The sequence below is a fragment of the Sus scrofa genome, chromosome 6 (genome assembly GCF_000003025.6).
Source record: "Sus scrofa isolate TJ Tabasco breed Duroc chromosome 6, Sscrofa11.1, whole genome shotgun sequence".
NCBI lineage: Eukaryota > Metazoa > Chordata > Mammalia > Artiodactyla > Suidae > Sus > Sus scrofa.
The window spans coordinates 61,172,216-61,185,713 of NC_010448.4; the positions used below are offsets into that span (position 1 = coordinate 61,172,216).

The 13,498-nt window shown below is 39.8% G+C and overlaps 1 protein-coding gene across 1 annotated transcript in view; it reads right to left on the bottom strand.

The window, feature by feature from the left end:
- The window catches only part of ZIM2 (zinc finger imprinted 2), a 35,926-nt gene that overhangs the window by 14,435 nt on the left and 7,993 nt on the right, over nucleotides 1-13,498 (bottom strand). Inside the window, exons 2-3 of the mRNA XM_021095100.1 lie at nucleotides 9,884-10,387; nucleotides 8,077-8,180 (exon numbers count right to left, since the gene is read on the bottom strand). Coding sequence (XP_020950759.1) covers nucleotides 8,077-8,180; nucleotides 9,884-10,262 — 483 coding nt within the window. The 5' untranslated portion in view covers nucleotides 10,263-10,387. The remainder of the gene's footprint in view (nucleotides 1-8,076; nucleotides 8,181-9,883; nucleotides 10,388-13,498) is intronic.

Genomic DNA, 13,498 nt, shown 5'->3' on the forward strand with positions numbered 1-13,498 from the left:
GAATACAGCAACACAAAACCCAGGTTAAAGGAAATATTGAAAGGGCTTCTCTAAACCAAAAAGAAAGGAAGGAAAGGGAAGAAAAAAGAGAAGAAAAAAAAAAAGAAGAGGAAGAACCAGGACTGAGGAAACTGCAGTCAGAGAGCAGTCACTCAAATAACCCAGCATACAGATTTAATCATGAACATGCTTCAAACAAAATAAAATTAAAAAGAAAAATATTAAAAAGTCATCAAAACCATAAAATGTGGGCAAGGGATGTTAGGAAATAAATAACCCTTTTTGTTTGTTTGTATGATTCTCTTCTTAATTTTAATATAGTAATGAAGTGTTTGAACTTACAGGACCATCAGGCTAAAACACACAATTATGGGAAGGGGTTAGCATACTTAAAAAACAGGGCAACCACAAGCCAAAACCAAATATTGCATTTGCAAAAAATGGAAAAAAAAATACACTCAAGCAGATAATAACAGGAGACCATCCAACCAAAAAAAAAAAAAAAAAAAAAAAAAAAGAAAGAAAGGAAGAATGGAGAACCATAGAATCAACTGGAACACGAGGTTCAAAATGGCAATAAATAATCATCTATCAATTATCACCTTAAATGTCAATGGACTGAATGCCCCAATCAAAAGACACAGAGTGGCTGAGTGGATAAAAAGGCAAAAACCTTCAATATGCTGCCTACAAGAAACTCACCTTAGGACAAAAGATACATATAGATTGAAAGTGAAAGGGTGGGGAAAAATATTTCACGCCAATAGACATGACAGAAAAGCAGGAGTCGCAACGCTCATATCAGACAAAATAGACTTTAAAACAAAAGACATAAAGAAAGACAAAGGAGGATGCTACTTAATGATTAAGGGATCCATCCAAGGAGAGGATGTTACTATCGTCAGCATATATGCCCCAAATACAGGAGCACCCAGATACATACATCAAAAATTAACAGACATAAAGGGAGATATTGATGAGAATACCATCATAGTAGGAGACCTTAATACCCCCCTCACATCAATGGACAGATCCCCTAGACAGAAAACCAATAAAGCAACAGAGATCCTAAAGGAAACAATAGAAAAGTTAGAAAAGTTAGACTTAATTGATATCTTCAGGACACTACATCCAAAAAAAGCAGAATACACATTCTTCTCAAATGCTCAGGGAACATTCTCAAGAATCGACCACATATTGGGACACAAAGCGAATCTCAATAAATTTAGGAGCATAGAAATTATCTCAAGTATCTTCTCTGACCACAATGCCATGAAATTACAAATCAACCATGGGAAAAGGAAAGAGAAAAAACCTACTACATGGAGACTAAACAACATGCTACTAAAAAACCAATGGGTCAATGAGGAATTCAAGAAGGAAATTAAAAACTACCTTGAAACAAATGATAATGAAGACACAACCTCTCAAAATCTATGGGATGCTGCGAAAGCAGTGCTCAGAGGGAAATTTATAGCAATACAGGCCTTTCTCAAAAAAGAAGAAAGATCCCAAACTGACAAATTAACCCTCCACCTAAGTGAATTAGAAAAAGAAGAACAAAAAAGGCCTAAAGTCAGCAGAAGGAAGGAAATTATAAAGATCAAAGAAGAAATCAATAAAATAGAGACTCAAAAAACAATAGAGAAAATTAATAAAACCAAGAGCTGGTTCTTTGAAAAGGTGAACAAAATTGACAAACCCCTGGCCAGACTCACTAAAAAGAGGAGATAAAGAACTCAAATAACCAAAATTATAAATGAAAGAGGAGAAATCACAACAGATACAGCAGAAATGCAAAAAACCATAAGAGAATACTATGAACAACTATATGCCAACAAACTTGACAATCTGGAAGAAATGGACAATTTTCTAGAATCTTACAGCCTGCCAAAACTGAATCAAGAAGAAACAGACCAACTGAACAGACCCATCACTAGAAATGAAATTGAAGAAGTCATAAAAACACTCCCTACAAATAAAAGTCCAGGACCAGATGGCTTCACAGGCGAATTCTATCAAACATATAAAGAGGAATTGGTGCCCATCCTCCTTAAACACTTTCAAAAGGTTGAAGAAGAAGGAGTACTCCCAAAGACATTCTATGATGCCACCATCACCCTCATTCCAAAACCAGACAGAGATAACACCAAAAAAGAAAACTATCGCCCAATATCTTTGATGAATATAGATGCAAAAATTCTCAACAAAATCTTAGCCAACCGAATCCAACAACATATCAAAAAAATTATACACCATGACCAGGTAGGGTTCATCCCAGGTTCACAAGGATGGTTCAACATATGCAAATCAATGAACGTCATACACCACATTAACAAAAGAAAAGTCAAAAATCATATGATCATCTCAATAGACGCAGAAAAAGCATTTGACAAAGCCCAACATCCACTCATGATCAAGACCCTCGCCAAAGTGGGTATAGAGGGAACATTCCTGAATATAATCAAAGCCATTTATGATAAACCCACAGCAAATATAATACTCAATGGGGAAAAACTGAAAGCCTTCTCACTCAAATCTGGAACAAGCCAGGGATGCCCACTCTCACCACTGCTCTTCAACATAGTTTTGGAAGTCCTAGCCACAGCAATTAGGCCAACAAAAGAAATAAAAGGCATCCATATAGGAAGAGAAGAGATAAAACTGTCACTGTATGCAGATGACGTGACACTACACATAGAAAACCCTAAGGACTCAACCCAAAAACTACTTGAACTGATTAATAAATACAGCAAAGTAGCAGGCTATAAGATTAACATTCAGAAGTCAGTTGCATTTCTGTATACCAGCAATGAAATATTAGAAAAGGAATACAAAAACACGATACCTTTTAAAATTGCACCTCACAAAATCAAATACCTCGGAATACACCTGACCAAGGAGGTAAAGGACCCATATGCTGAGAACTATAAAACTTTAATCAAAGAAATCAAAGAAGATGTAAGGAAATGGAACATGGAATTCCATGTTCCTGGATTGGAAAAATCAACATTGTAAAAATGGCCATACTACCCAAAGCAATCTACAGATTCAATGCAATCCCTATCAAATGACCCATGACATTTTTCACAGAACTAGAACAAACAATCCAAACATTTATATGGAACAACAAAAGACCCAGAATCGCCAAAGCAATCCTGAGAAACAAAAACCAAGCAGGAGGCATCACTCTCCCCGACTTCAAGAAATACTACAAAGCCACAGTCATCAAAACAGTGTGGTACTGGTATCAAAACAGACAGACAGACCAATGGAACAGAATAGAGAACCCAGAAATAAACCCTGACACCTATGGTCAATTAATCTTTGACAAGGGAGGCAAGAACATAAAATGGGAAAAAGAAAATCTATTCAGCAAGCATTGCTGGGAAACCTGGACAGCTGCATGCAAAAAAATGAAACTAGAACACACAAAAATAAACTCCAAATGGCTGAAATACTTAAATATACGACAGGACACCATCAAACTCCTAGAAGAAAACATAGGCAAAACACTCTCTGACATCAACATCATGAATATTTTCTCAGGTCAGTCTCCCAAAGCAATAGAAATTAGAGCAAAAATAAACCCATGGGACCTCATCAAACTGAAAAGCTTTTGCACAGCAAAGGAAACCCAAAAGAAAACAAAAAGACAACTTACAGAATGGGAGAAAACAGTTTCGAATGAAGCAACTGACAAGGGCTTAATCTCTAGAATATATAAGCAACTTATACAACCCAACAGCAAAAAAGCCAATCAATCAATGGAAAAATGGGCAAAAGACCTGAATAGACATTTCTCCAAAGAAGATATACAGATGGCCAACAAACACATGAAAAAATGCTCAACATCGCTGATTATTAGAGAAATGCAAATCAAAACTACCATGAGATATCACCTAACACCAGTCAGAATGGCCCTCATTAATAAGTCCACAAATAACAAGTGCTGGAGGGGCTGTGGAGAAAAGGGAACCCTCCTGCACTGTTGGTGGGAATGTAAACTGGTACAGCCACTATGGAGAACAGTTTGGAGATACCTTAGAAATCTATACATAGAACTTCCATATGACCCCGCAATCCCACTCTTGGGCATCTATCCGGACAAAACTCTACTTAAAAGAGACACATGCACCCGCATGTTCATTGCAGCACTATTCACAATAGCCAGGACATGGAAACAACCCAAATGTCCATCAACAGATGATTGGATTCGGAAGATGTGGTCTATATACACAATGGAATACTACTCAGCCATAAGAAAGAATGACAATGCCATTTGCAGCAACATGGATGGAACTAGAGACTCTCATACTGAGTGAAATGAGCCAGAAAGACAAAGACAAATACCATATGATATCACTTATAACTGGAATCTAATATCCAGCAGAAATGAACATCTCCTCAGAAAAGAAAATCATGGACTTGGAGAAAAGACTTGTGGCTGCCTGATGGGAGAGGGAGGGAGTGGGAGGGATCGGGAGCTTGGGCTTATCAGACACAACTTAGAATAGATATACAAGGAGATCCTGCTGAATAGCATTGAGAACTTTCTTTAGATACTCATGTTGCAACAGAACAAAGGGTGGGGGGAAAAATGTAATTGTAATGTATACATATAAGGATAACCTGACCCCCTTGCTGTACAGTGGGAAAATAACAAAATTTTAAAAAAAAAGAACTATATTCAATGTCCCATAATAAAACATAAAGGAAAAGGAAAAAAAAAAACAAAAAAAACAAAAAACTTCCAACAAACAAATGTCCAGGACCAGATGGCTTCACAGGCGAATTCTTTTTTTTTGTCTTTTTTTTTTTTTTTGCCATTTCTTGGGCCGCTCCTGTAGCATGTGGAAGTTCCCAGGCTAGGGGTCTAATCAGAGCTGCAGCCACCGGCCCACGCCAGAGCCACAGCAACTCGGGATCCGAGCCGCGTCTGCAACCTACACCACAGCTCACGGCAACGCCGGATCGTCAACCCACTGAGCAAGGGCAGGGACCGAACCCACAACCTCATGGTTCCTAGTCGGATTCATTAACCACTACGCCACGACAGGAACTCCCCCACAGGTGAATTCTATCAAACATTTAGAGAAGAGCTAACACCTCTCCTTCTGAAACTATTTCAAAAAATTGCAGAAGAATGGATACTCCCAAACTCATTCTATGAGGCCACCATCACCCTGGTATCAAAACCTGACAAAGATTCCACAAAAAAAGAAACTACAGGCCAATATCACTGATGAACATCAATGCAAAAATCCTCAACAAAATACTAGCAAGCCACATCCAACAATACATTAAAAGGATTGTACATCATGATCAAGTGGGATTTATCCCAGTGATGCAAGTGTTCTTCAATATCTGCAAATCCATCAGTGTGATACACCACATTAACAAACTGAAGAATAAAAACCATATGATCCTCTCAATAGACGCAGGAAAAGCCTTTGACAAAATCCAACACCCATTTCTGATAAAAACCCTTCAGAAAGTGGGCATAACGGGAACCTACCTCAACATGATAAAGGCCCATATATGACAAACCCACAGCGAACATCATTCTCAATGGTAAAAAGCTGAAAGAATTCCCGCTGAGATCAGGAACAAGACAAGGATGTCTGCTCTCACCAGTACTCTTCAACATAGTTCTGGAAGTCCTAGCCACAGCAATCAGAGAAGTAAAAGAAATAAAAGGAATACAAATTGGAAAGGAAGAAGTAAAACTATCGCTATTTGCAGATGACATGATACTATAGCTAAAGAATCCTAAAGACTCTACCAGAAAACTGTTAGAGCTTATCCACGAATTTGGCAAAGTTGCAGGATACAAAATCAATACACAGAAATCAATAGCGTTTCTATATACTAACAATGAAAAAGCAGAAAAGGAAATTAGGGAAGCAATCCCATTTACCATCGCATCCAAAAGAATAAAATACCTAGGAGTAAACCTACCTAAAGAAACAAAAGACCTGTACTCAGAAAACTACAAGCCACTGATGAAAGAAATCAAAGATGACACAAATAGATGGAAAGATATACCATGCTAGTGGATTGGAAGAGTTAATATTATCAAAATGATTATACTACCCAAGGCAATCTACAAATTCAATGCAATCCCTATCAAATTACCAAGGACATTTTTCACAGAACTTGAACAAAATATTTTGAAGTTTGTTTGGAAGTACAAAAGACCCAGAATAGCCAAAGACATCCTGAAAAAAAAAAATGGAGCTGGAGGAATCAGGCTCCCGGACTTCAGACTATACTACAAAGCAACAGTCGTCAAAACTGCGTGGTACTGGCACAAAGACAGACATATAGATCAGTGGAACAGGATAGAAAGCCCAGAATTAAACCCATGCACTTACAGCCAACTAATCTATGACAAAGGAAGCAATACTATACAATGGAGAAAGGACAGCTTGTTCAATAAGTGGTGCTGGGAAACCTGGACAGCCACATGGAAAAGAATTAAATTAGAACACTCCCTAACACCATACACAAAAATCAACTCCAAATGGATTAAAGACCTAGATATAAGACCAGACACTATCAAACTCCTACAGGAAAACATAGGCCAAACACTCTCTGACATAAACGACAGCAACATCTTCTCAGATCCACCTATCAGAGTATTGACAATAAAAAGAAAAATAAACAAATGGGACCTACTCACTCTTCAAAGTTTCTGCACAGCAAAGGAAACCCTAAACAACACAAAAAGACAACCCACAGAATGGGAGAAAATCTTTGCAAGTGAATCGACTGACAAGGGATTAATCTCCAATATTTATAAACAACTTCTGCAGCTCCATGGGCAGAAGATCTAAACAGACAGTTCTCCGAAGAAGACATACAGATGGCCGAGAAACACATGAAAAAATGTTCAGCATCACTCATTATTAGAGAAATGCAAATCAAAACCACGATGAGGTACCACCTTACACCAGTCAGAATGGCCATCATCCAAAAGTCTACAAACAATAAGTGCTGGAGAGGGTGTGGAGAAAAAGGAACCCTAGTACACTGTTGGTGGGGTTGTAAATTGGTGCAACCACTGTGGAAAGCAGTATGGAGATTCCTCAGAAAACTAAACATAGAACGACCATTTGATCCAGCAATCCCATTCCTGGGCATCTATCCAGAGAAAACCACGACTCGCAAAGACACATGTACTCCAATATTCATTGCAGCACTATTTACAATAGCCAAGACATGGAAACAACCTAAATGTCCATTGACAGAGGAGTGGATCCAGAAGATGTGGTACATATACACAATGGAATATTACTCAGCCATCAAAAAGAACGAAATACCAGCATTTTTAGCAACATGGATGGACCTAGAAACTATCATGCTAAGTGAAGTCAGCCATACAATGAGACACCAACATCAAATGCTTTCACTGACATGTGGGATCTGAAAAAAGGACAGACGGAACTTCTTTGCAGAACAGATGCTGACTCACACACATTGAAAAGCTTATGGTCTCCGGAGGACACAGTTTGGGGGGTGGGGGGATGTGCTTGGGCTGTGGGATGGAAATCCTGTGAAATCAGATTGTTATGATCATTATACAACTACAGATGTGATAAATTCATCTGAGTAATAAAAAAATGAAAAAAAATGTGATTTAACAGAACATTAAGGAGCACATTTAAAAAAAACATCACAACAGTATCCTATGCCTAGAAGAGCTGCCATTTTTTCACATATACAAAGGAGCACAACAGCATAAACCACATGAGAATTGTCTTAAATAAGCCAAAAGGAGAGAGAAAATGGAATACTAAACAATGAAAAATTAATTCAAGAGATAGGAAAAGAGGGAACATGTTAAATATTTAGTATCTGGGGTGGTGAGAAATGTGACAGAGGAAAATAAAGCCTGGGAGGGGAATACAAAAAATCAGAAGAAAAATTGTTATACGCAAGCCAGGAAAAGGCTCCATCAGCTAATGTTTCTATACAGATTTTGAGAAAATGAGGGTGTTGTTTGATTAAAGGGGAAGGTAAGAAGTCAGGAAGCCGAGGTCCCCATCTAAAGAACTCAGAAGAAAGCCTGACCTGCGATCTAGCGGATGGCACACTGTCACACTTCTCTGCAGCCTCCTTTTGGTGTTCTTCAGTGTTTCTCTGTTCTGCATGGAGAGAGTCCTGAGCAAAGACACCTACAAGGGAGAAAGGAATGAACATGGAAGTCCAGTCTGGCAGCACCCACGCCACCCAGTCCTGCCATGAGGGGAAGCAGCAGTCCTGGCCTTCCTACGCAAGAGGAAGTCCACAGAAATCCTTTCTCAGCTCAACACAGCAAGTTCCAGAAAAGAGCTCTGGTTATCTCCCACCTCTAAACCCTTCCATTGCTTCTCAGTCAGTGCCTTCCCAATAAAGCAGAAGTTCCCTCTTTATTTACATCAGTGGCCCTAGCCTCACTGTCCATTCAGTCACCAGGGAACCTCAGTTTCTCAATCATAACATGAAAATAATAACATTGATACTGCTAAGGGCTCCTGTAGGGATTACACATTACATACGTAAAACACACAGCATGCATTTTGAAAAATGGCAACTCTTATTAACAAGCTTTTCTAACATCTTTTTCATTCTCTGATCTAGAAGACAACCACCACCTTCTCTACAGAAACCTGAACCCTGAAAGCCTCCCTTGCCTGTAGTCTCTTCCAGAGTGAACCTTTCATTAATGTTGTTTCTTTCTCATATCCTTTCCCCTGAATCCAGCTCCAGCAAGAGCTCTGTGCCTTTGGCCAAGTTTAAAACCTCTGCAGGACAATATCCCCTATGTCCACTGGAGGCAGTGTCCCACCACGAACAAGAGAACAGACACAGGGCCTTCCCTTGCAGCGGCTCACTGCAGGTTAAGGATCTGGTGTTGTCACTGCTGTGACTGGGTCACTGCTGTGGTGCAGGTTCAATCCCTGACTTGGGAACTTTCGCATGCCATGGGTGAAGCCAGAAAACAAAAAACAAACAAGAATACAGACACTGGAGCCAGCCACCCAGGTCTGAATCCTGACTGCTAATTACTATTTGTGGGACCAAGGGTAAGTTCTTCAATCTCTTTGTGCTTAGTCTCCTCATTTATGGAAAGAGGGCAATACTTACCTCAAGAGTTATTAAGAGAAGTAAATTAATATTATAAAATACAGGGACTATAGTACATTTTAAGTGCCTAACATGTTCACTATTAGCATCTTCGAAATTCTTTTAAGGAAATGCAGGTACACAATGGATTAATCATAATCCTTAATTCACGATATGTCAGCATTCAGCCATGCACGACCCTTATGCTTATTTCAGATTTATTTGTTTATATTTTGAAATGTAATTAGCCCACTCCACCAGCCCGCACCCCAGGATTGTTCCCTTGCCTTTCTCTTCTTTTCTCTATACACCCAAACAATACTTTATTTTTAGTATCAGTTTTATTCAAAGCACTGTTAAGAGTGAATGGATTTCTTCTCTCACAACTACAATGCCCTCACTCCAATCTAGTAACGTGAGTTTCCAGGAGACCAGTAAAATTTTGACAGACCTTAAATTTCCAGGCCTCGTATCTCCCACATTTTATGCCCTCTTTTCTTGCCTGAGTGTGTCTTTTTGGTTTGTGTTGACACTGCAAGTTTAAGCTCAATAAGAAATGTGGAGGGGAGGAAAACAAGAAGGGGTACTCTCAGAAAAACAATAAACATTAAAAGCAAATCCAAACCCCAAATTGATTTCATTTCACACAAGCTTAGGTAGATTAGCCTGGATTGTAAAAATTTATTCATTCATTCAACAAATTTTTCTTCAGTTCCCTATTACATGCTGGTTCTACAAATGCAAATAGCTAGTTGCTTCCTTCCTCTCTCACCTTTCTCCTCACATGCCTGGATCAAGTTTGCCACCAGGTTTCCTGCTTCCTTGCTGCTCTTGGGCTGTTTTGACCTCACCCAGGTCTGAACCTCCTCTGGCAGGGTGTTCAAAAACTGCTCCAGCACCAGTTGCTCCATCATCTGCTCCTTGGTGTGGGTCTCCGGCTGCAGCCATTGCCAGCAGAGATCTTGTATCTGGCTCAGAGCTTGGTGAGGCCCAGTCACTGACAGGTACTGAAAATGCCTAAACTTTTGATGAAAAACTTTCAGAGCCCCTGGGTTTCTTATGGAGATAACTTCTGGATTCTCTTTTTGCTCATGTAGATGAATGAGCTGGGAATTCGTCAAGATATCCAAAACCTCTGTCATATGCAGCATCTTTAAAGTTTGGCCCTGCAAAGGATGGAGATACTCTAGGAGGCAGCCTGCTTCGGAACACACTGTTGTGGAGGATGGTGGGCAAAGTTGTATCAGATGGAGAAAGGATTCAGGAACCTCAGTACCTGCGAAAATTACAGAGACTCACAAATGGCTTACACAGTTAGGACTGGACTGCAGAGGTTATCTGAAGCAAAGGAAGTCAGCTCATTTCACACAAAAGCCTAAATGAGCATTCAGACAGATTCAGACACCTACAGAGAGGATGATTCCTTAGTCACATTCCCAGATGAAGACCCACAGGCACAAACCAGAAATATTTCAGAAATGGCACTGAAGGGAAAGGGGACTTAAACCACAAACCACAATGAATTGAAATAACTTATGAATCACATAAGAATTTCATTTTTTAAAAAAGAGTTTAAATGAGTTAATAAAGAATGAGGAAAGATCATTACAATACAAACATCCTCAAAAGGACTGGATTTGTGTGTTTGTGTGTGTACACAAATATATATAAAGAAAATCATACAAAATATATAAAGAAATCATACAAATCAGTAAGAAAAAGGCAAATAAAACAAGAGCAAAGAAGTTAAAAGATTTGAGCAGGTACATACAAAAGAAGAAAACTATATGACCAAAATATATGAAATCGATTTCATTAGTTTCCAGAGAAATATGAATTAAAACCAGAATGAATATCACTATACACCCTCCCGAATGTTAAAAAAATTTTTAAATCAGACAATTGTTAAGTGTTCAAGACAAACCCACAGTAGAATGATATAGCCATGGAGTGGAAATTTAAACAAAGAATATAGATCTTGCTGTTGAGTAAAAGAAACAAGGCTCAAAAAAAGAAAGTCATGATATGAGTCCATTTACATAAAGGTAAAATACAAGCAAAACAAATCTAAAGTGTCATAAATTAGAATAGTGGTTACAGCTTGGACTGGGAGCAGCGGTAATGACTGGGAGGGGGACAACATAAGGGTTTCTGGAAAGCTGGTAATGTTCTATTTTTTTTCATCTAGGAGCTCATGATGACACAGTGCGCTTGTTTTGTGAAAACAGCTATATACTTATGGTTGTGCCCTTTTCTGTATTACATTATACGTAAAAAATTTAGCTGTGTTACAGATCTAGGTTCTAACATTAAGTGAAAAATCAGGAAACAAATTTGAATATAGGATATATACTTAACCATATAAATCACATTAAAAAAAAAACAACCTTGGAAAGTAAACCAAAATATTGCAACAGAGAGTTGTCTATGAGCAGTGAGGATATAAATTATTTTTACTGGTGATTGTGTACCTTCTCTCTCAAAACTACTTTCTAATTTCAAATATTCTACAATGAACCTTCTAACACCTAAGATAAGGAAAATAAAAAATATTTTTTTCTATTAAAGCTGCATTCACTCTATGAAACCACAAAGAAGACTGCCGCTTGGGGGAAATATTTCTTTTTTTCTTTTCTCCTTCCCATTAAGAAGGAGACATATTTCTAAGACATATTTTAAGTTTTTCTGTTTAAAGGCATTTTTGTTTTTCATTATTATAAGTCACAATGCATGAACATCACTGAAACTAAGTAACTGTCCACATCTTTACTATTTCCCTTATAGGATAGATTCCTAAAAGTGAAATTAACTAGACAAAAGGTATGAACTTTTTAAAAAGTTCTTAACACAATCTTCCAAAATTTCCTCCCAAACGCTTCCACTATTTTCCTGTTCCAATCTCAATATATAAGATTACACACCAGCAGGAGCAAGATGGCAGAGGAGTAAGACGCAGCTCTCACCTTCTCCCACAAACACACACACACACACACACACACACAAAAACCCATCTACATGTAGGACAATTAGCACAGAACTCTACTGAAGGCTGGCATAGACCTTACACCTCTGAAAAGGGGAAGAAAGCCTCCACATAACTTGGTAGAACAAAAGGAAAAGAGAGAGAGAAGAAAAAAAGGTATCAAGATGGGACCAGCACTCCTGAGAGGAAGCTGTGAAAAAGGAAAGGACTCTGCACCCTGGGAAGACAGTTAACTGATGGGGACATCGGCTGAGACAGAGGGAACCTCAAAGCCTCAGAGAAACGCACTGCAACCGGACTGAGGAGGGCAAAGCAGAGAGAGAGCCACATCGGTACCAGTGCCCCCAGACACCACAGCCTGAGACCCTCAGGCAGGGGCAGAGCGCTGAGACTCAGGCTCTGAGGTCAGTTCCCGGAGAGGACTAAGAGTGGCTATATGGATATAGCCCGAGGGGCTAGGGAATGGTGCACCACAGGCTGAGAAGCAGAGCGCCACACCCAAGGGAGCAAAGGAAGAGGCCTGGGCCTGCAGGAGAAGAGAGACACCACTGTTGGGGAGGGCCAGAGAAGGAGGGGCATGACCACCAGAGGAATTCCTTTCTCTGCACACACATGGGCTCTCAGGCAGCAGGGCACCTCTTGCATGGGCTCTGGAGGCAAACGCAGTCATCTCAGACTCCAGAGGTAAGCATGGACCACCACCAATAGGGGTCCATGAACAGACACCACCTGTGACCCCAGTCACCTCAAGCGTCTTCACAGAAGAGGGCAATGCAACTGAGTGCTACCCGCTGTTGCTCTCACTCCCCTGGGAACGCACATGTTCTGCTGTTGCCACTGCCAAAGGCTCTGGGCGCCACCTACAACTGCCCAGGGTCACTGCTGCTTCCCAGGGCCCTATAACCAGAGCAGCCTGCACCACACCCCAGGGGTCCTCGCCACTGTCAGGGGCCCAGCAACCAGGCACTAGCTACTAGACCTACCCATTGCCTCCATCTCCCTGGGAGCATGCGCAGGCTGTACACCAGCACACCCCCACCAAGGGGATAACAGCCTGCACACACTGAGAAAAGAGACAGCAAGCATCCAAACTAAAGGCAGCCCTCACGCCAAAAAAGACAGTAAGCTCTCACAAACTACCTAGAGCTGCTATCGCACGTAAAGAGCCTTCCAAGACTACAGTAGTTGCTTCTCCTAAACTCACAGAATAAGAAAAATATAAGCAAAATGAAGAAGCTCAGGAACCATTCCCAGGTTTAAAAAAAAAAAAAAAAAAAAGGAGACTTCCCCTGAAGGGCCAAACAAAGAAACAGACCTCTGCAGTCTAACACACGCTGAGTTCAAAAAGAGGATAATGAAAATTCTGAAGGGATTAAGAGTGGATATGAAAGAATTAGAGCAGAT